Raw genomic sequence first — 25,218 nt, forward strand, 5'->3', positions numbered from 1 at the left:
TCTTGATAAACAAGCATTTGCAATGCTCATACGTCTGTGCGTTACACCCTAGTGGATAACTACTAGTCTGCGGGATGCGAGTTTGTTCTCGGTTTCCACTCAAAAGTAGGCCTAACTCAGTAGTCAGCAGACATGTAGGCCTGTTTAGTTTAGCGTACACAACTAATTACAATAACATTTAAATAGTGTATAAAACCAAACTTGGCCTGCAGAAATGACAAATTAAAATCTAAACTATTGATCGAATACTTGTCTTCTGTTATTACTCAAAACAAGGCAAAGATCAAGCAAACAACACACGTAATAGATGCTCACTAACATTACAATCACTATCATAATTGGCTACATAGGGACCTACATAACATAACAGCTTTTATGTCACCATCTCAGAGTAACTTCAAATACAATATTTTATTGTATTTTCGGTATATAACGTCTATATTATATACTATTATATTCGTCTAAAACTAATCTAGTATTTCGATATAAAAAAGAACGGAAATTGTATTAAATTGTCTCATATATATAATATTGTCGATGGACCTCAAATAACGGCCAGCCCACGTAGTCCAGTGAACCCGGCCTACTTTTCATAATTACGTAATTGTTTGGGTATAGTCTTTCTCAATAAGTTAAGTTGTATTGGTGATTATAGGATCTAGTTGTTAAACCCGATTCCGAGATCAGAAACGACACTTACCCGACAACTCGTTCAACTATGAGAGTTTACCCGACCATCACCTACGACACTTTCTAACGTCGTGCTTTGTAATAAGCCTAAAGTTATCACACTTTGTAATAACTGAGCTGTCGAACTTTGTAATAACTCATTTTGTCGCACTTTGTAATAATAGTCCGTCACACTTTTAATCATTTCGGCTGTTGCAGTTTGTAAATGTTTGATTTCATTTAGGCCTAACTCAAAGTCTTAAGCTCTGTCTACACTATCAAACTTTATGTGACAAAAATGTGATGTGGCCATGATAATGTCATATCACTACAATATTTAAGCATATCACTCTACCATATTTTGGCACATCACACATTTTTTGTCAAACTAGTTTATAGTGTAGACAGAGCTTTACTGCGTTTTAGCACGAACTCCACCATGGTCTTCGTCTTAGGTATACAAAGTGTGAACAATCAGTATAGTTATCAATGACGAAAACCCATTATAAATTAGGGAAATTTATTAGAAAGTGAGGCAACTTTATTATATTGATTTCTGCCCACGTTCGAACTGGAAAAAAAAAATTACGCGTGCGGCGGCAAAATTACAGAGTACGACCATTGCTACAAACTGCCACGTGATACTATTTAAGTAAAGGGAAATTACCGTACGACTGGTTTAGGTGCCACAGTTAAATAAAAACAAAGGATCGAGCTAATTAACTAAGGTTTGTACACATTAACTATCTTTCTTTCTTGCAAACATTTAGGCCTAACTAACTTTTACTAGGTCCTAGTTTTGTCCTAAAAAAATCACATTTTCGGAAGCTAGGCTTGTTGTTATATTATCATGACTTTTCTATACTTTAAAAAATGATATAAGTTACAAACTGATGAAGCAGTAAATATAGTAGTGCTATCAATAACAGAAATGAGGAAGCAAGTACATTCGCACCAGATCAACAAGTGGGCCTACTATCATACTTGAGTATATTTGGTCACAAGGCTTGAATATTCCCACGCTTAACACTATCGTCCATAACTGTCAGATTTAAATCTTTAGTTAATTTCGATTACTATTAACGTAATGTTTTTCTAAAAAATTATAGTCTACATTTCTCTGCACAAACACTTCTTTTTAACACAATATCCAATTATTTACAGGTTCTAGTTGATTCGTTTTTATTATAAGAAAACGTTTTTCATACAATAAAAGAAATAAACACTTTGTATCTCGATTTTGGATTTGTTTGGCTTTTCCTTTTATTTTGTTTACTTATGAACTGTGTGACCATTTTTGTCGCATGTGCTTTTTTGTCTTCTCATTGTTTTCGTCGTTTCACGTTGATCGTATTTTCTCCTTTCTTACCACGTTTTTAGTTATATTTGGTAACAATTTGATTTTATATATATTGCTGGGCAGCCCTTTTCAATCATAATTGCTTTTGGGGATTTTGCCCTCTTAACTTGTTTACATAATTAATGTATTGAAAATAAATTCAAGCTAATTTGACTTTGAATAACGTTCATAACTGTTACATTTAGCCCAAACGAAAATCTTAATTAACCTTATTTTAATTGTTGATATGTAAAACTTAATTACAAGGATTCACGAGGTACTTCAAAATGGCCTTCCTTGTCAGCCAATTGTAAAGCCTACTTGACCCAAAACAAGTGACGGCGACAAATGGATAACCGAGTTTATTTAATCCACAGGAAGATATTCTGTTCCGTGAGTTTGTCCACTCTACTATCAAAATAAAATACATTTTTTTAATAATACGCCTATTTTATGAATGTTTTGATGTCCTTATCTGAGTCTTGTCCATGGACAATAAACAGGGGATACCGAATGACTAATGATATATTATTATGTTATGATAGCATGTAAAGTTTGTTCCAACGTTTTAATCCAAAGATGTATGTAATAATAATAATAAAAATTACTTCATTCAGATTATTCGTTCTTTTTAATAATTACTCTCAACCAGTTAATCCGGATTATCAATGAATTACAAAGTCAACTACCACAAAGACGGATTCAGAAATTCGAAAAAGAGATTCAGGGGGTATAAATATTCAGGGGGTACCGTAATATTGTTTCTGCCAGGGTATCCAAGCAGAACCCTGCGAATAATGGATAAACTGATAAATAATAATATAGAAGATGATCCGGAAATGTCACAGTCAGAAATTACAAGGAATACCTTCCCAATGGTTAGCATATTATAGTTTTAACTTTCCTGTAACACACATTTCGAAATACAAAATGCCTATATCGCAAAAAGGAAGATTTTAAAACAGTCCTGTTCTCTATTGATGAAATTATTAGAAAATATTAGTAGTAGGCCTAAGTAAATAAAATAAATATTTGTGTATACTGTACCCCTTCAAATACGGCCTATTTTTTATTTTGAAATTTTACCTTTGTAAATTGTGGTTATATATTTATTGTTTCAATCCATTTTATAGAAAATACCGTACGTCAATTCAGCACTTGTGATGCCTTTGTATTTTTACCTCCGCCAAGGAGGTTATATTTTCACCCCTGTATGTTTGTGTGTGTGTCTGTTTGTCTGTGAACAGCTTGGAGGCCACAGATTTTATCCGATTGTCACCAAATTTGGCCACAATGATCTATGCCCCAAAAGCTCGGACGAGTTCGAATTTGAGGGGAAAAGGTCATAGGTAAAGGTCACAACTAACAAAAAACTATTTTACTGCTTGGAGAATACAGTTTTTTTTCCGATTCTCACCAAACTTAGCCACAATGATCAATGACTTATCATATAATTGTGGTTAAATTTGGAAGGGTCAGGGTAAAAGATCAAGGTCCACAAAAAAAAAAGAAATAAAAAAATAATTAAAAAAAATACCTCAGTGGGACTTGAACCAGTGATCTCAACTGTGAGAGGCTGGATACATAACCATTACACCATATTGTCATCCACAACTTTTTCGTGTGCAGTTAGCCTATTTACACTTAGAACTAATAAAAGAAATGTTAAAAAAAATATATTCAAGGGGCATTTTATGTAGGGGAAATTTTACAGTAGGCGGAGGTTTGTACTCTCGGAGTACCCTCTAGTTATATTTTATTATTGTTTAATTCAATAAAGATAGCGAGATATTAAATGTCATTCTAAGAGTCCAGCAAGGATCACATTTAACTATGTCCATAGTAGAGTCCATCAATGACGACATTAACCAATATTATATAACACCTAAATAATTTCCTGTCATTTGATTGGACGATTGTGGGTCACATAGCGTGCAATAGTACGCACTATTAGACGATTGTTTAATAGTATTTTTTTCGTGTACGAAAATAAATCTTTTCGCGTTTGGAAAAATATTTTGTAGGCCTACTATTGCTTTTGAAAATACAACAGCGCCTACCTTGTATTTGATTCAAATGACAGGAAACTATTTAGATGTTATATAAAACAAATAATGAATGTTTTATATTCTTGTATTGGTACAAATACATTTGGTGAATGATAAAATATTCATAAACATTCATTATTTGTATATTATATTATCATTCCACGCCAAGCTCTGTTTATAAATGGGCACATCACTTTTATCTAAACCTCTGCTCGGGTACTGATTTAAAAATCAACTCCTTACATAAAATTCTGCTTAGCAACAATGATATGAATTTAAAATGTTATATTTGTAAAATATAATTAGGTTTATATTATACAAACCGCATCCTATTTGTTTGTAGCAAGCCACGCCCTTGACACTTTAATTCTAGGTCCGGGGTATACGGAGCTAGCATTTTGTTAGGGATTTAAAAAGGGTGTCATAATTAAATTCCTGTTAAAATAACTGTATCAGTTAGATTACAAGGTAAGTCTGCTGAAACTAGCCACATATGATATCGGTCTACGATGTATTTGCAAAAAAAAGAAAGCCTATTAAAATGATATATAGCCTACCGGAACAAGAAAAACTTTCTCACTCCTAAGGAATCAACAGTTCTTTTCAGAACTATCACGTGGTGTACCGCAAAACTTATATCAACAACTAAACAACTCCTACCAAAGGGACCAAACATTCGGTTGACACTTTGTATGGCCTACCCTTCGTTCGGTTTGTTCGCTTTGTATGGCTGATCTCTGAATAGGAAGGTATGAACTTTACCTCACTATCATCGTTTTCACTGCAAAAGAAGTGACTCTTTAACCGAACTATACGTATACCGTCTGTACATGGTAGAACTCACTTAATTAAAACAAGTAGTTTTTCAAGAAGCCGTGAATAAATTACTTTATTACACAGTTCAAGAAAAGTTTAAAACCATCTTTACATACAGTTTACTTTTGATGAAGTATTAAGTGATACAATAAAACGGATCATGCCTATTGTACTCCAGATACTAAAGATGTTTAGTCTATCAAAGCTACCTGAATCAAGTGTTTCTTTCAATTGAAAATATTTCGGTATATTTATCTTTTTTTAAAAAACAAAACAATCTCCGGAAATCCAAGATAGAGTTTAGCTATTTGGCTCTTTTTACAATCTTTCCTTAATTTAATATAATAATTTTAATTGATTTGTTTTAAATATAGAATGCTATATTTAAAAAGAAAGGTCCGTCTCCTAAGCTTATTCACAATTTAATGCACGGTGCAGTATGTATCAGGAAGTCTCTATGTCTTGACCATCTTCAATTATAATTTAATATTCTGGTTGAAGTTTGCAAAAGTAATACGAGAGAAATGGCTTGTGTCAATTGCTCTATAACAGCCTGTTATGCTTGTTTCCCATTATGACGTAACGCAGCGACATAAACGCAACGTAATCAATTTAACCTATCACAAGCGATGGATTATCGTGTCGCTTGTGATTTGCCAACTCGCTTGCGTTACGCTTACGCCTTTTTTCAAGTGGGAACCAAGCTGCATAAGCCTATTTTGTAATAGCGATACCAAAATATGTTCTGTTTTATTTGATATACTATTATTGTATTTTAGTATTAGTAGAAAGTATTAGTAATTTGTATAGCTCTCTTATGGTTGAATACAGTTTATTTCTTTGTGACAATGTCATAACTATTGGCATGCAAGGAGACATGAGTGGCTCTCAGACACGACTGAAACAGAAACCAACGGATGATCTAAACAATAGGCATGCTCACAAATAAGTGAAAGTAAATTGAAAAAAAAAAAATACAAATTTATGGAATAATCACTTTCACCTCTATTAGGCAGCGATCATAAATATTATTATCAGCCGGCCCTGCAGTTTCTTCTCATGGTGTGCCCAATCCCATTTTGCCGAATTTTTGTCTCTATCAATATTTTAGTGAAAGTAAATTGAATGGAATAGTAGAGGAAGTAAAGAATGATTTTTAGGTGAACCATAAAAAAAACCCAAACAAACAAAACAGCTAGCTTGACTTGTTTTAAGTTCGATAAAATAATTGATATAGCTTATAAAGCGGTACTAATCATTTATTTATTCACCTACTATATTTAGGCAGCCAAATATATACATGCAATAAATTAACTAAACTAGGACTACATTAAAGTTGATGAAAAAATTCCAGCAAGAAAACTAACTAACTTTGTGTATTTTGTTCTTTTTTAAGCCGATTTTCCACTAGGCAAATTTGTTCGCGAGAATCGAAAGCGTCAGCTTATACAAGCAGCGTATGGAGACATTGCAGATGGAAACATGAATACGTAATCCGTATGCGTATAAGCTGGCGCTTTCGATTCGCGCAAACAAATTCGCCTAGTGGAAAATAAGCTTAATTGCTTGGTTCCCACTAGAACGTAACGCAAGGACGTAAACGCAACGCAAGCGTTTTAACCAATGACAAGCGAAGTTATAGACAGTTAGCAATCACAAGCGAATAAGCCATCGCTTGTGATTGGTCAATTCACTTGCGTTGCGTTACGTCCTTGTGTTGCGTCGCTAGTGAGAACCACGATTTATGGATGCACTTTCCTCTTGATCGAGTGCCACGGTTGTAAAAGTGTAAACTCTAAATGAATTATTAGTAAAACTTAAGCATTTGTTTACATTATAATTAACTTACGATTGTACAAAAATGAGTAATATGTTTTTAAAAATATGACAGCTAACATATGAATATGGCTGCTGGATTATATTTACGGATTATGTAAAAAATTACAATACTCGGATTCGTTCGCGTCATCGAATTTCTAACCACATTGCTACGTAAAGAGCATCTTCAAGTGGATTTTTGATCCGCTTTAATCTCATCTCAAAACATATATAAAAACAGAAAAGTAACATCTTTGAAATATTCACACTGGGGACTACGGGTCTTGAGATGGCGGATCACGACTCCATAACAAATATTCATCATTTTGAGGAACATATACAATTAAAAGAATATGATGCGTCGCCACGAAATAGCGCGTTCGTACCGCCGCGCCATGGGAAGTACGGAGGAGAGAACCATGGGACTGCGAATGGAACTAACCAATACAATGAGGAGGATATCAATGAACAACTTGAAGAAATAACTAGGTATGGATTTGGATTTTTATAAAAGTAGCATATTTAAAAAGCTTTTACAAACTCACCTTTTCAACAGATTTTTTCACCCTTAATAAACCATATTCAATTCAGTTGAGACCACCCGTGTATTTTATGGCCTGTCACTCTCTTTTTTAATTGCTCTTTTTTTTCCTTTTAAAAAAAAAAATTATTTCGTGGATTACTTTTATTTTGATGTGAAGCGCATATAGGCTTTATGCATTATGCGCTTAAAAGTCCAAACTTATTATTAATTATTATTATTATTCTATTTTCGGTTTGATTGTAAGATTGAAAATGAAAAAAGGCAGTTTATTTCAATTTAAATTTTATTTTTAGAATTCACAATATTATTATTTTAATACTAATATTAATATTTAAAAAATAGTAATTAATTGTAGCCTATAACTTTTATCTTTCAAAGTGTATTTATATTGTAATATTAAACCCTACCTTCATCCTAATTTAATGAAACTGAATTATAATTTTTAATGCAATTAATTATTAACGTATTTATTATTATTATTAAAATTTTATTTAGTTTTATAATATCGTAACTACATAAACAGCTGGCAATTTTCAGTATAATTAAAGATATTGTTTTTTTAGACTGTTATTGTTTATTTATTATTATAAATATTATTATATGGTATAAACCATACTATTATTATAATTGTATTATAATTTGAAAAATAATAATCCAATAGAATATATAAAACAAATTAATTATAATCGGTAAATCACGGTAGACTATTGTTTTAATGCTATACAATTACTATTGTATAGTTTATACCAACATTGTGTTATATAAATTGTTGGTATAACAAAACTTTGATAATACATTTCACTATGAATTCCCAGTAAGTCTAAAATTATTCACAGTAAATTTGACAAATAATATTTGTCATACTTGCGGTGGTACCAATACTACCGTTATTGGTTGTGGTATCTAGGCCTATTTAACGAAAATTAGGTCAATGTTAAGTTGTCCTTTACCAAGAAAAATTAATGACAATTATTGGTTAATTATACAGTATAGCAATTTTGGATTATGTCGCCCTTCTACGTCCTGTTCATTGGTGGGCTTCACTGACCAATCGGAACAAGCTCTCCAAGAAATGTTCCGGTTAACGCGTGTAATCATTCCTAAAAAAATCTCTGTCTCTGCTATAAAAAAAAAGTGTGATGTGCAAATATAGTAGTGATATGCCTAAATATGGTAGTGATATGACATCATCGTGTCCATAATATGGGCACATCACACTTTTTTGTCACATAAAGTTTGATAGTGTGGACAAGGTTTAACAGCGATTTACTTTTTTACAAATTATATGGAGGAAAACATTTCTCCTTTGAATAAGTTATTTAATAAAGATCTCTGAGAGATTGAAACTTCTGAGTACGCACTCCGTTATAATGATAATTAGCTTATTAAAGAAAAACATTGTTTCATCCATAATATATATGTTAAGGTGAATATTTAAAATTTTTATGAAAGTTTGAAACTTTTCTTTCTTTTATATATATAATATGTTAAGCTTAGTTCTAATTGTTGAAATAAAGTCATAGATAATAAGTTAAGTTTGGTAATATCGCTTGAGACAAACAGCAATAAGAAAATAAAAACACAAATAGCGACAGTATTGTAAAAGTGTCAAGTGTTGATACAATAATCCACATCTAAAAAGTCTCCATGATTAGGCCTAACTTCTTTATAGATCATAAACTATGGCCTTATTGCATATTGCAAGCAAGTGCTGCGAGCGGATATCTGGACATAAACATCCAAAAAAGAGAAAGAAGGTTTGAAATAATGATAATCAAAATCATATTATCTTGAAATTAATATTATTTCTCATATCGTATGTTGTTTGTATTATTATTTAAATATGTCTACGTCTAGTATACACCGACGGAGTGTATACAATCGTGACCTTTTAGTGGAGTGTTGTTAAAAGGTTTGATGGGATCTCGAAACAATAGTACTCCATAAGCTATTTATTTGAATGCTTTTGTGATCAAAGAATACCAGTTATTCAGCTAAATCGTTCATAATATAAAAAATATCAAATCTGATTGAGATTATCTCCTAGGTAACGTGTGGGCTATGTCTCTTGACATATTGTATAATAAACTTTAACCTGTTTAAATAGATCCAACATTGATATTCACATATACATCAAAGCGGTTTTATTGTCACAATTAATCAATTAAATCCTAATTATTCTAAAAAATCAAATAAATAATAATAGATTTTAAATAACTATTGTCTCTCGGTTGCAAAAAAAAAATGCATTTAGTTTAGGATGCATTTTAGTGTGATTAAGGTACGTTCCGGCTCAATGAACGCAGTCACAACTGTATTAATTAACCCGAACTTGTTTTAGTGATTGTTGACACTTGGTACTGTAAGGACTATGCGTATTTTATACAACTAAACAACATGGAAATAGTAAATGGAATGTTACGTAAAGGAAGCTACACTCTTTCTTTTAAAAATAGGCAAAGAAAACAAAAGGAAACAGTTCCAGCAACAGAAGTTGAATTTAAACCAATTAATAGTGTATTGAATCAAACAGAGCAACTAAGATCATCTTCGCCATCAGCTGAATCAGGCTATGCGGGATACGCAGACTCTGGTATAAGTGTCGCGTAAGTATATTTTCAATTATTACTAGTAAAATATATGTATATATTAATTAAGGATAAGTTAAGTACAATATATTACTGATCAAAGTAATAATAGAGGACAAGTTTTTAACTGGTATGAAAGATCATCAGTGTATTCATTAGATATTATGCAGGGATTTGTTCAGAAATATAAGACGAAAGATAAGATCTAAATAATTTGATTTTAAGTCTTTATTTAAAAAGGTGTTTTTTGTGTGTTTTTGAGAAGTTTTTTGTTGTTGTATTTTCTACTTTCTATGAAACAATAACTAATGTTCCGATTAAAAAAGTCTTCTAAAATGCATACCTTATTTTTGTTTAGTTGTATTCATTTAAACAAAAAAAAGTATTTCAGTAAAAATATCTACTATTTCAACGTTAGTTTATTTCTTATTAGTTAAGTAATTATTAATAGGTGACAGGACCAAAATGTATGATAGTGAAATCCTGGATATTTACGTTGTTAAATAATAAATAATGTAAGTATGAACTATATGCCAAACTTTATCCATACAGAAGCGCAAGGAAGAAAATATATGCCACACAGAGTTTACAAAGTCTTGCATCAGGTGGAGTAGCGGCGTCTGAGTCTGGTTATGACCCTACGTCTGACAAAGGCAGTACAATTGGCAGCATAAGCAACCGGTATAAATATATGTTTGGTGCCAGTACCACTGCCAACGTTTTTAAACACTGTGGATCATAACTGGGACACTTATATAATATCACTGGTGTACCGTTTAAAGACATTTGTGTCTGTCCACAACATTAGGGATTTCAGTCCTGGAAATAACACAAACCACTACCCACCCTAAAGCGTGGTTCCCACTAGCGTCGCAACACAAGGACGTAACGCAAGTGAATTGACCAATCACAAGCGATGGCTTATTCGCTTGTGATTGCTAACTGTCTATACTTCGCTTGTCATTGGTTAAAACGCTTGCGTTGCGTTTACGTCCTTGCGTTACGTTCTAGTGGGAACCAAGTTTAAAGCTCCCACAAAGAGGACCACATACAACTTAAACCATAGCGAGTTGTGCATTTTGTCTACACGTTTAATATTCGGTGTTGGTGTAATATAAACACACTATTTTACTTCGTTCACATATAGTTTGTATTGCCAAACTTTACGTTGTTTTGTGTTTAATTATTGTGTACAATATTACCATTTAACAATTAATACTTTTTGCAAATGTACTGTTTGTTCAACTCATGGTGAAGGGCAGATGTTTGTGATGACGTAACAGGGATTATGTCAAAACAGTATAAAACAATAATTTATAAATGTATGTGTTTGTTCAAAAAGTGTATTGTTTTGTCTTTATTGTATGTATATTAACAATCGACATATATAGTGCAAGCTCACTAGAAGAAAATAACTATGGAGTACATCCCATAAAAACAATTGTTATTTATAATATTATGAAAATTATTTATCTGAAAGTTTAAAAACTTAGTATACAAAGTATGTAGAGAGCTAAACTACATACAATTCTTTGTCTGGATGTCAGTCACATGAATAATTTATAGCAAATACTTATTTCTTTCGTTATTTTTACAGAACTGGAGAAACATCATCCACAAAACGTTGGGACAGAGCTCTTTTGCGACCAAAAAGTGGATACGAAGTAAAGAAACACAGTTGCGTCACATCATGTATATTTGTCACAAAAGTACTCTCCTATATAACTTTATTCACACTTGTTCTCATAGCAGCTGTTAGCAGTAAAATCTCTTTTATCATATTAGTCGGAAGTTTCGAAACTGAGAATAGTACGAGTGTAGAAACTGCCGAACATGCTGTCGATGAGGAAGAGACAGATTCCGAAGAAAATTGTGATCGGTTTTCTCGAGAGTACTATACAATCATTGCGTTAGCTGTACCAGAAATTCTAACATTTATACATAATACAATCAGAGCTATTTTTGGTATTTTAAAAGCACCGAGTCTATCTCTATTTATAAAGGTTGGTAATATTTAGAGAGATTTTTTTCGGGGCAGTATAGGGGGACTGACTTTAAACCTTATTTCCCACTTGGACACAATGTAAACGTAATTTAACAGAAAGCTTACGCAACGCAACACAATACGTAACGTAACGTTTGATCAATCACAAGCGATCGATTGTTCAAACTGTCGCTTTTAATTGGTCAACTCACTGGCGATGCGTCTGTGTCGTTGCGCCGCGTCTAATGGGAACCGAGTTTAAGAGAGGTGAAAATTGCGTGGACAATTAAATCACCATCTTTTTCATCTATCATTCCAAAATAAAATATTTATTACTATTAACGACAGAATGTTTTTCCTGTTTTCATTTCAACAGATCATTTCTACATATTCTATCAATATGGTCTTTAATATCATTTCCAATTTTCGGTATAAAATGTAGAGTTATACTTTTTATTTTCTATCGTTTCTTTAGGTATGCACCATCGAGACGTTACACTGTATAGGAATTACTCTGTTTGCGTTTAGAGTGCTTCCTTTTACCTCGATCGAGTTGGCCATTGCATTGACTGGTGGAGTTTGTATAATACCCGGTGTAATCAAAACCTTCTTCAGCAGTGATGAAGACTCGACACAACAGAACAACAGAGCTTCCAACATCATTAAACGGATGTTCACATTTTTCGTTACAATCGTTTTACAACTTGGTGCTTTGGTGACGATCCCCTACACACCAGACTACACCGGCAGTAAATGGGAACTACCATTGGCGATGTTTCTAATATCGCTCAGGTGGTGGGAGACATACGTAACAAGTAACGTTCGCTTTTTATGGTGGACACTTCCATTATTGGATTTTAAAAATGAGCTGAGACGTGCAAGATGCAAGACATACATTGGAATCAGTGTCTGGAAGTGCGCATGCATTGTAGGTTTCAGTTTTCTCTTTCTTTCTGTCAACGATAAGTGGACTATATACAGGTGCACGTCAGATATGATGGAAGCTGGTCCACTAGAGCTGAAGCATTGGCTTGCCGTACAAATATGTGCAGCTTTTCTCTGTTACCAATTCGCAGTTACATCGTGTCAGACGATGATTCAGCGTTTTGGCTTTGCGTTACCGCTGGCACTAGCAACTCCAGTCAGTTTGGCCGTGACGTTGTTGCCGTGTTATCTTAAAGAAGACCACCAAGATGAGTTTCCGTGGATTTGCCCATCAGATGACAGCGAGATCTACTGGCGTTTGGTCCCAATGGCTCTGTGGGTCTCACAGTTATGGATCACAAACAGTGTATGGTTTAACCGAAACAGGCGAGTTATTTTCACATAACGTTTTAAATCAAAATAAACCACACGTACTCTTAAATACAACAGCTGCAACTGTGATATAAACACACATTTAACTTATTATTTGTCTCTATCCAGGAGAATGGAAGCTACCGTTAAACTGTTGGTACAACCATTTTACAGTGCCGGATTAATAGACCAGTCTTTGATGTTGAACAGGCGGCCGGTGATAGAAGAGGAAACGGTTAATAAACCAAACGAACAAATTGACGTTGAACCTGACGTCACTTACGAAGATGATGATGTCAATACGATGATCTACCTCTGTGCAACAATGTGGCACGAAACGAAAAACGAGATGACCCAGATATTGAAGAGTATATGCAGGTGTGTATATGTTAACGGGTTCTCGGTGGCATCTTTGGTGCGGTGGAGTCTTTACCCACGCATAGATTGTTATGCTGGTCTAGCGACACATAACCAGTATCAGCATACTTCGTTCTACATGGGCTACGAGCAACTAGTGTATCACCTGACACTACACATTGTATCCATGAAAGATTAGGTTAATAAGTTAATATTTCAATGGTGGCCATGTTGCCGTCAACAGAAACGTCATTGCATGCCGTACGTGAGTAATCTGGTGTCAAATGGTGTCCCTTTTATCAGCAACCAATAATTAAGTTCTTTTTGAAAATACTATTGATAATATGTTATTTCTTCATGATTACACCAATCACACAACTGGTAAACCTAATTGTTATTACTTCAATAGGCTGGACATAGACCAGAGACGACTTCAAGACTACCACGACTTGACTGGTAAAAAGCCAAAAGATTACTACCAATTTGAAGCACATATATTCTTTGACGATGCGTTTACCCTTGACGATGAAGACAATCCAGAGATAAACCAATTTGTCAAGACGTTGTTGGAGTGTGTAGCAACGGCTGCAAGGTAAGACAATTACAGAAATATTAAAACTGTTTGTTTAAGTTTGTTGTATTCTATTTCCAATCATGTTGTTGACATAAACATCTTCAGTTAAGAAGATTTGTTTTCCATAAAATGTCTAAATATTCGGTATTTCTTCCAAATTCCAAACTTCAATTTTTATCCTTCTGCAATTAAACTTGATGATGTCTAGACGTTAGGAGACGGTTTAAAAGAACAGACACATCGAGAAATGTTCAAATTTACTTTATTCCTTTTGGAACACATGACGTAGCGCAAACCTTACTACTGAATGAACCATCTTCTACGTCCTCATTCCACAACACTAATAGTTTACGCCAACATTACATAAACAACTAACCCTTTCATTGTTATAGATCGGTTCGTAGAAAACAGGAATACATTGAAGTGCGACCACCTTCTATCCTGGACACGCCGTATGGAGGAAGAATGATATGGACGCTACCATGTGGAAACAAACTCATTGTTCATCTAAAGAACAAAGCTAAAATTAGGCACAGAAAACGATGGAGTCAGGTATGTGCCACAATAAATCTCAAAAGGAGAATAAGGCCCATAATACTACCGTAACGAACTCCAGATCAGGAAAAGACACATGAGAAGGACGGGTGGAGGGTGGAGATAGGGCTCTGAAGAAGGAGGGACAGTGGTTGGAATAATCTGTAATAACAGCATAGAAAATGTAGAACAAATATATACATTCTTTAAAGTTAATAGGTTGTGTTATTTATGGGGAAGGTGCAGACATCATCTTACGCGGTAATTACCCAAATCATATAACTTTCTAATGATATATATTATAAAATTTTAGTCTATTTAAACGATTCAATTATTATGCAGGTTATGTACATGTATTATTTGTTGGGATGGATTTTGGTTGGTCAGCAAGAAGACAACGAACAACTAATAGAAGTGAAAACTCACAACTCCTATGTGTTGGCTCTTGATGGCGACATCGATTTCAAACCAGATGCCGTACAGAGACTACTTGATCTGATGAAGAGGAACAGGACAGTGGGAGCAGCATGTGGTAGAATTCATCCAATTGGAACAGGTAGGAACACCATAGAAAGAAATAGATAGATAGAAAGACTTGCAAAGGAACTGAACGCAGAAGACGTCTTCAGAATTAGAACTATCTAGGAAGCCAAAACGACAGACACCATTTAAACCTCTTTGTAATCAATGACTCAATGTTTTCGGATTGCTGACAACCTCTTAAGAAGTTAGGTCATATGCGCATGCGAGGACCTGCTCCCTCCCCTATTCTTGGATATTGCACCGGTGGAAGATTCTAGGTACAGACAACGACACATCAATACGAAACAAAATCGAAAGCTCCTTATTAATAAAGACATTAGAAATAATTGAACTTGGGAAGACTAAAGATCTTAGCAACATGGCAAATATATTAAGGTACAGTACAAGGTAATACTGTATTACTACTAATATAATGGTATGAATTTTTATTCAAATAGGTCCACTGGTTTGGTACCAGAAGTTTGAATATGCTACAGGTCATTGGTTTCAGAAGACAGCTGAGCATGTCCTGGGTTGTGTGCTATGCAGTCCAGGGTGCTTTAGTCTGTTCCGTGCTTCGGCTCTCATGGATGACAATGTAATGAGAAAATATGCAACAAGATCTGAGAAAGCTGAACATTATGTGCAGTATGATCAAGGTATGTAGAACTCAATTACGGGACACCTTCGGGACCCTATAAAATATACCCTTGGTAGGTGTGCCCCATGAATAGGGGTTCGACATAATAGTGTTAAAACATATATTATTGGCCCCCTCGTTCTTTTCACGAAAAAACTTAGGGGTGTATGTGTCCCAAAGTTCTACTGTATAACATAAAGTTAAGTCGCAATAACAAAACTGATGTCTTTCATAGGTGAGGATCGTTGGTTATGTACTCTACTATTGCAACAAGGTTGGAGGGTCGAGTACTGCGCCGCTGCAGATGCTTTGACTTACGCACCAGAAGAATTCGAAGAGTTTTACAATCAACGACGCCGATGGGTTCCCTCCACCATGGCCAATACGATGGACATTCTACTTGACGGAAAGCGAACATCTAAGGTAAACCAAAGCATCTCGATGCCGTTCATCATCTACCAGATTGTCCTCATGGCATCATCCATTATTGGTCCAGCTACTGTAGCCATTTTGATAGCTAAATCCACCGCGTTTGCTTTCAACCTTGAAAGCGAGTATGTGTCTTACGCCATTGCCATCCTACCGCCATTTTTCTACATCATCATCTGTTTCACTTGTAAAACCGCTACTCAACTTTTTGTAGCAAAAATCATGAGCACAATCTACGCATTACAGATGTTGGCAGTGGTGATATCACTCAGTGGAAATGCGTTAGAAGCTGGTTTGTATAGTCCAGAAGTGTTGTGTATGATCGGGTTGATTTCAATCTACTTACTCGCTGCTGTTCTCCATCCACAAGAGATCTGGAACATCTTATTTGGTGTTCTTCATTTTCTGGCAATTCCATCTGGATATGTTCTTCTGGTGATATACTCTCTAAGCAACTTGAATATCGTTTCTTGGGGAACACGTGAAGTGCCGAAAAAGAAGACAAAGGCAGAGATTGAACAAGAACAAACTGAAGTGATACAGAAGGCTAAGAACGGGATATTTGGAACTGATTTGGAAGTTGGATTTGATGGTTCTTTGACCTGTGGATGTGGATCGTTATTTAAATGTGGATGCTGTTTGAATCCTTCAGATGATACTCACTATCATTCTTTAGTGGAAGCTCTTAAAGTGACAGTCGACAACAGCAGGACAGAAGATCATACCGTAGAACCGACTACAAATACTGATGGATCAACCCAGACAGACTATATTCCTGAAGAGAAAGCAGAGAAAACACGGATGACCACAGATTTTGAGATTCCAGAACCAGATTATGATGAAGAACTACCCAAATACATGGAAATGGACATACATGATGAAAAGCCTTCTTGGATGAACGCACCTGCTTTGTCATGGGCCAAAATCCGGACTATCGATTCAGAAGAAGTCGAGTTCTGGCAGGAGCTTGTCTCAAAGTACCTTCATCCTATTGAAGAGGACAAACAGATGCAAGAAGCTATAGCCAACAGACTCAAAGAGCTTCGTAACAAAGCATGCTTCGCGTTCTTTATGTTGAATGCTGTTTGGATCATTATAATTTTCTTCTTGGAACTCCAAAGCGAATTGTTTGCTATACCTCTAGGAAATATACAAAGAACGAATGGTGATCCAGCTACTATTGAACCATTCCAGTTTGCGTTCTTCATTCTGTTTTTGATAATTCTCGTTATTCAATTCATTGCCATGATCTCCCATCGGGTTTACACACTACTTCATATTCTGGCAGCCACTGACATAACCAAAAAGGACGAAGAGAAAGATCCAGATTTTGTTGGACCGCCGCAGCTTGAATTGACTCCATCTCTTATCGATATGACTAATCTTGAAACGGGTAGCTTATCTTCGGAAAGAACGGGTCTATACCTTCATGAATTGAATAACTACGAAACAGCATCTGAAATATCGACTCCATTCTCGGAAAACACACTGACGAAACCTAAATCAAAATGGGGTAAAATGAAACGGAGGAACAAACGACCAAAACTGGAAATTATTTCAAGTGGAGGAGAAACACAGGGCGAACAAAGCGGTACAAGTTCATCCCCAACGACAACACGAATTAAGTTGAAGTATCGCCCTTCCATAGTTGACCGAATTGACACACATATACGAAGAAGGAGGAGCACGAAGCCTAAAATGGTACGACCAGAATGCGAAGACGATGAGCGAAATGCATGGCAAGACAGACCCTACTTCTAATATAAAATAAATTTATATTTTCAAACTCAATACAAATATTACATGTATATATATTTAAACATTATATAAGATAGATTAATGGTTCAATTGGGTACAGTATGAAGTTCCACAACTAAAACGGTAATAAACGTTTACACATGTAAAGCATTCAAATTGAAATCTAGCCTACATTTATCCAGATTCCTAACCTACATCCATCCAGATACCCAGCCTACATTCAGATACCTAGGCTACAATACATTCATCCAGATACCTAGCCTACATTCATCCAGATACCTAACCTACTTTTATCCGGATACCTAACCAACTTTCATGCGGATACCAAGCCCACATCCAGATACCTAGCCTACATTTATCCAGATACCTAACCTACTTTCATCCGGATACCAAACCCACATCCAGATACCTAGCCTACATTCATCCAGATACCCAGCCTGCATTCATCCAGATATCCAGTTTTCATCCAGATATCTAATGTCCACATGGTGCAATAGACCAGGGTGGGTTCATCGGTCACATGGTGCTATCCGACTTCAAGATTTTATATAGCTTTGGTGCTAATTATTTAATTATAGTAATAAATAGTAAAATAAGATAAGATTATCAAAATGTTAATATATTAATTAATTTCATATATTATTTAACATTGTTTATGGTGAGATAGAACATTAGTGGTTAATGTATACTATATACTGTAGTAATCTTAATCCACAATAATGTTAATTTTAAGTCAATTTCATATTTGTATCATTTAATATTGTTTATGGTGAGATAAACTAAAACAAGTAATTTTATTCCAAAACAATTATTTTGCCATATTATAGACTATAGGTGAAGTAATATAAAAGCATACTAGTTAATATTATATATGGTATATAAATTATTAAACAATATTGTAAATGGTATATCAAAAATCTAGTGGTGGTTTGTTATTTTTTATAGAGATTTAATATTTATTATCTGATATGTCACTGCATTATGTGTGCTACATTAAGTGTTTGTGTATTTATTGCAAATCCATTTTGGATTATCATCAGGTAGTTTTAAATTGGTGTGCTAAAATGCCTATGTTACTGATACTTCATTTCATTTTATGTTTTTATATATATTTTTTAATGTTTTTCATTTAACTAAAACTATAGATTACAAGTCTGAAAAAGTAACATAATGTTCACTAGTATTAGAATCAAAATTAAGCCGAAATGAAGTATACATTTTCAACTTGGTTAAAAGGTGTTAATGAACATACATAAAGTATGATAATTTAATATTACTATAAACTTTTTAAAATTATTATTTATATCACCATTGAGAAAAATAAATACTATAATATTATTAAATTCAATGGATCGTCTGTCATTTAAGTTGTGGAATTGATGATTTTTAAGATTTGAATGCAGAAATAGGTTTATATACAATTATAACACAGGAAACAAGAACAAGAAAGCATACACGTTGTACTGTACACCAAAACACATTCAAAAGTACCAAAAAGCATAGGAGAAACAAATGTTTGGCCACAAAATACAAGGCCATATACATGGCTGCAGTCGCGTGCTCAAGTTAGTGCTTACCGACCGACCAACCGACATAGTGAGCTGTAGAGTCGCGTTGCACGCAACTAAAAACTGGCTATACTGTGTCACAAAGCAATTTCTACAAACAAATTTAAAAGCAGCTTTAGGTCTACAAGAAACAATTAAAATCACACATTGGTTTACTAATTTAAACAAAAAAGACCAACAGAAAAACAATATACTGTAACACCGCGAAAATGAAAATAGGACAAAAATGTTATTTTTGACGTACCCCCTCTAGAGATTTATATAATGTATAATATTCATTTCTTGTTTTATTATTTAACTATTATTTAACCATCAAATATGTAGAATAATAAATTGCTTTATAAGTAGAGATACTGTAAATAATGTGCTAAACTGTTATTAACCGTTGCAATAAGCAATTCATTTTATTCTTTATTCAACAAAAACAATTTAAAAGCAAAATGGATCTAGTTTATAGCTATCGTAAATAAACGTGTTCTATTTAAAAATTTTATTTCAGAAGAAGGGATATATTATAAATTATGTCAGTTCTCTGCAACTACAGAATAAAGTATACAATTGTAGTTTTTAGATGTGTAGCAGGCGTTTAGTCTGTAAGTTACGTGAAAGGGTAGCTGTATTGTTTATACAGTATAAATAAAGTATCTTTCAAAATTGATAATAACCAAACCTATTTTACAGAGGTGAGAACAAGCAAGCGTTGTAAAATAAGTCTCTAAACAAAGTTCCTTTTGTAAACAAAGTTGTTATGTGTTATGTCCTACGTGAATTTTTCGCAGAATTATATGATAGGAATTTTACTGATTTGTCAATGCCTTAATTAGAATACAATGTCATTAAAATTGTTATGATATATCTTTTTCTGACAAAAATTTCCACTATCCGAGTAAATTTGTGTAAATTTCCAATCTTTAAAAAACTAAATAAAGTAGGCCTACTTTAGGGCTAAATGTAGCACCACAAAAAGAACTTATTATGACTCTACCCTTTAGTTTACATTAAAAGCTGATTAGTTCATAACATGTTACAGAATTAGTTAACATTTGAATGGTTAAATTCAAGAGTATAATTTACATAATAAATCAAATCTCAAAAACTGCTTATTTACAAAAACTTGGAATAAAAATAAAAATTATTTTGTTGTTTTTACTTTCAATATGTTTAAAATAATTATATAATTTCCAAGTAAATATTATAAACCTGTTAACAATTTGTATAAAAAATTATCTAGAATACAGTTGTTTTGTTTACAGTATTTGATAGCAAAAATTACTTTAATAACGAACTGAGCCATGTATTTAATGGTGCTCAAACTTGTTCTGTTTCAGTAAGCGTCAGATAAAGCACATTGGAAACGTTTTTAATAACCTGTAACTTAACTTGAAATTTGTTCAAATAAAACAAGTAAAAATGGAACATAAACAATGTTAGTTACATAGAATGTTAAAATGTTGATTTCATATATTACATTTCTGGAGACAACTTGTTATGTTGCCAATAAAGAGAAAATAAATAAATAAATAGTTGTCTTTATATATATAATTTGAATATAAAGAAGTTACTTGTTAGATTGGCAGTGAATATCTTTGTAAAATATTCCAAGCGCTTGTTTGAACTGTTCCATCTCTTGCTCAATCTTGTGAATTCTTTCAAGTGTAGCAAAGAGCGTCTGTAGTTTCTCCTGCATTATCTGTCCATTTCGTTCGTAGCACTGAAACATGTGTAGATCAACAGCTTTGCAGGTTTCAGTCACCTAAAAAAAAGTTTGAAGAAAAGGAAAGCTTTTAAATATTATTAAACAAAAATTAAAAAGGGCTGGAATAAAATATATCTGTCACTCTAGCATGACAAGACAATGAGATAATTTAATTTAACTAAATACAAAATATTAATAATTATACTCAAAAATAAAAAATATAGTACAAGAACCCCTATTTAAGGAGACACCTTCGGGACCAACACAGTTTGATTGACAGGGCAGTGTGCCCATTAAAAGGGTTGTCCTAAACGAGGGGCTCTACTAACACTTGCAATATTGTACATTAATTAACTTTGACTTTTACATTTCACAACAAAATAAGTACAGTAGTTTAGATTACATTATGGCCTAAATACTATAGCAAACTAGATCGGCAATTTGGTGAAAATGCCAGAGGCTAGTAGAATATTGAACAAAGTACAGTAGAAGTAGAGAATATAGCTAAAATATGAATTTAATCTATTAGGCTCTGACTAGTTTGACAAAAAAAAGTGTAATGTGCCCAAATATGGTAGTGATATGACATCATGTCCATTATGATTTTTTTGTCATATAAAGTTTGATAGTGTAGACAGAGTTTAACTGGCCAACATTAATGTAAAATGCTTCTGGATTATAAGCAAAATAAGAGCAACATAATATTTGAATCTGTTTTTGCATTTTTAATTTAGCTTTTTTAAGTTTAAATAGAAAGTTTCTTCCATTAATGCAACTTAAATAACAACAGTAGCTTATTGGTTTTTTAAAAATAGGCTGTCTTCCTGATCCAGTGGCGGATCCTGGATTTTAAACAAAAAATATTGTGGTAATGATTCAAAGTGGTGAACTTAGCACAACAATGTCCTATCTTTTGCTGTCCTTTTGGAACAAAAGTGTAGCCTTATGATTTTGATAAGACAGTCTGTAATTCATGTTTTAGTATTATTAATCATAGAACTACAACAATTAGAGTATGTCAAGACTAATCACTCAAGGAACATTGAACTGTAATTTTTATTTTCTTTCTACAAGCATCATTAGATACAAATCAGTATTATTATGTCTATTTTTAGTAACAATGTACTGTAATTATACAACCATACAGTAAAATATATTTAATACGTATTATCTGAACAAAACATTAACCTTCGACACATTATCACTATCATATTTGGGCATATCACTACCATTTTTGGGCACATCAAACTTTTGATAGTGTAGCCATAGTTTTAGAGAACTCAAATCAGGGTTTACTGTATAATTTACTTAAAGAGAACACAGAAAGAAAGTGAAATTAGCTATGCACCAGATTTGATAAAACTGTGCATTATTTTTATTACATCCATCAGAAAATGACTTATTTGTCACAAAAATAAGACTCTCATGGGCCTGTGACCTAAAGGTAAATAAAGGCAGAACATTCTGTAATAATGAATGAACGATATGAATGAAAATATTTAATATTACTTTCTGCATTGTTAGTTAGTTTAAATTATAATAGTCAGTATAAAAAAATACATCATTTAAACTTACCTTTTCTTCCAGATCTTTTTTAAAATCGCTGATAAGAGCTGCATCTGATTTTCGTTTAAGGTTTAGATCATGAATTAATTGCTGTGCGGTTTCTTGAATACTTTCTCTAGTTGTTTGCATTGCCAGACCTAATTTAGTAGAATGTTTAACTAGTCCTGACTGGGCTGCTGCTGACTCTGTGGGAGCACTATTTATAGATATTTAACAGTTTAGAATAGAATAGATTATAAAATAAATATAAATAAATCAATTATTAAATAAATTGTATTGTATGCTGGTTATATTGCGATGAATATGTTATCAAAATCATATAAGTAGGCTACATTTGAGAACACATTATTGCTTGGGTTCGAGTCCCACCAAAAAATTGCTTGCGAATTTGTTAGAATGTATTGTATCAAGTACATTTAGAGAGTATGGCAAAACGTGTGAACAATTAAATTAACTAGATCCCTATAACTAACTATTCTAACCTTTGCTGAAACTGTGTAGCTCCATCTCCTGTAGGTGGTTCAAGCAGGTCTATACTAGCAGGTATCCCACCAGGGTGGCTCATGACTGTGATTAGTGATCAGCAAATTCCCTGAAAAGCCTGGAACTATCCTATATTTTACTATACAGAATAATAGAATTGTTATACACTATTAGGCCTCCATCCAAGTCCCAGTATAATAGGCCCAGGCCATATTTATACCACACATGACAAAAAAATGTTTAGGCCCTAGGCCTAGGGTTATCAAATCTATTTTGTTGGAGAGAGAAGAGTAGCTGCCCTCTCTGTTACTTTTATGAAATATCACCAATCAATAACATTATTTATAAAAAATATTAATATAGGCCTAGCCTAGAGGTTAAGCCTCCTCTTGGCCTACTACTAGGCCTAGGTAGGCCTACATTTTATTTGTGTAAAGCAAGATAAAGAATGATCAAACTAGCCTGGCCTACTAGGTAGGTAGGAGGCCTATAGTATAATAAAAGGCATAGGCCTATAGGCTACTACTACTAGGCCTAGGTAGGCCCATATATTATATGCCTACAAAATACACTCCTGGCAAGCAATATTATTAGGCCTAATTCAAGATTTTAGTTAATGACTAGCCTCTAGCTAGGCCTAGGCCCTGGTATGCCTAGCTAGGCTAGTCAAAAAAAGTAATATTCCCTCTCTAGGCCTAGGCCTATACTATTAATTACTACTAGCTACTGGCTAGTTAGTAGGCCTATCTAGCCGGCCTAGCATAGAATAGGCCTAGATTAGGCCAGCCTAGCATTCCATAGGCCTAGAGGCCTACTGAGGCTTACAACTACTACTTAATATATGCCTACTAGGCCTAGGCCTAGCTCTAGGCTAGGTTAGGCTGGCCTAACTAGGGCCTAGCCTACTCTAGTAGGCCTAGGCCTAACTACTAGCCGTCCTAGGCTAGGCTAGGCTAGGCTAGTCGGCCTAGTGTGTGGCGGCCGGTTTATTAGGCAGGCATTAGGCCTAGCCTAGAGGCCTAGCCTAGCCTATCTATGACTATGTCTAGGCTAGCCTAGTTAGGCATATAATTATCTACTCTTGTTATTCACCTCTCTTTCTTTTTAAATATTTGTCACCGAACTTCAAATTAAGACGATTTTTGTTTACACAGAGAGTACGAAGAGGGGCGCTGATGATGATCGGCTCTCTTTTCCTCAGATCATCACACCACAGGGGGAGAGAGAGAGACACTAGAGAGACACGGGCGGGCGCGGCGGGGATCGGAAAGCATGCTGCTACATCATCTCTACTCGCTCTATCGCGCGTTCCCACTGCAACACTTGACCTTTTGACCGCAACGTGAAAAAACTTTTCTCCAATCAGCATGCAGAGCGCGCGAAGTACAGCTAACGATTGTGTGTTCTTAAATTTTGTGTTTTCCCGTGTTTCATTATTATTATTTCAACCATTGAAGAAAACCCACTATTATAATTATTAGATTTCTAATTCTACAGAAGGGTTACCCGAAAGCTCTACAATTTCTTTATCGACTGTTTTACTTCGTTTTGGTTTAGGTTTTTGGTTATTTTAGTTTTATCCCCTTTGAGATCCAGCCACATTTTTCAGTAATATGCCTTTGATTCATATATTATTAGATTTTATTTCTAATTTCAACAACATAATATATATATGTCCAATCCCTTTCCGTGTGATATTGACTTCATGGGGGGGGGGGGGGGGGGTGGTAGGCCTAGTGTTACCAAAGTCTGGAAAGTAAATAAATTCGTTTTTTGATACAGATTATTTTGGTGATAAATATTTATAATCTATATATAAATAACGACACTAAGCACATACACTGACAACAAAATAAACAGCTTCTGATACAGTACAGATACAGTACTTTATTTTGACATGTCAATGCTGTGTTATAGTAGTGGTACAGAATAATACAAGTTGTTACTGTTGATTGGTGGTAAATGTTTACAATCGTTACCTCGCAACCG

At 34.0% G+C, this 25,218-nt stretch overlaps 2 protein-coding genes across 2 annotated transcripts; one reads left to right on the top strand and one right to left on the bottom strand.

The window, feature by feature from the left end:
* The first annotated feature begins 6,979 nt into the window (after positions 1–6,979).
* LOC140051954 (chitin synthase chs-2-like) lies at positions 6,980–17,919 on the top strand. Its single transcript, XM_072097310.1, has 11 exons — positions 6,980–7,179; positions 9,691–9,840; positions 10,375–10,503; positions 11,420–11,825; positions 12,282–13,117; positions 13,232–13,480; positions 13,869–14,051; positions 14,426–14,585; positions 14,910–15,123; positions 15,548–15,748; positions 15,965–17,919. Exons 1-11 carry the CDS (start codon positions 6,980–6,982, stop codon positions 17,917–17,919), a joined length of 4,683 nt encoding a protein of 1,560 aa, XP_071953411.1.
* A 1,950-nt stretch (positions 17,920–19,869) lies between these two features.
* LOC140051581 (synaptonemal complex central element protein 2-like) lies at positions 19,870–24,596 on the bottom strand. Its single transcript, XM_072096837.1, has 4 exons — positions 24,322–24,596; positions 23,229–23,368; positions 22,756–22,942; positions 19,870–21,237 (listed from the first exon to the last, which is right to left on the bottom strand). Exons 2-4 carry the CDS (start codon positions 23,309–23,311, stop codon positions 21,043–21,045), a joined length of 465 nt encoding a protein of 154 aa, XP_071952938.1. The 5' UTR covers positions 23,312–23,368; positions 24,322–24,596; the 3' UTR covers positions 19,870–21,042.
* Between the last annotated feature and the right edge of the window lie 622 nt (positions 24,597–25,218).

This window comes from Antedon mediterranea, chromosome 6 (genome assembly GCF_964355755.1).
Source record: "Antedon mediterranea chromosome 6, ecAntMedi1.1, whole genome shotgun sequence".
Classification (NCBI taxonomy): domain Eukaryota; kingdom Metazoa; phylum Echinodermata; class Crinoidea; order Comatulida; family Antedonidae; genus Antedon; species Antedon mediterranea.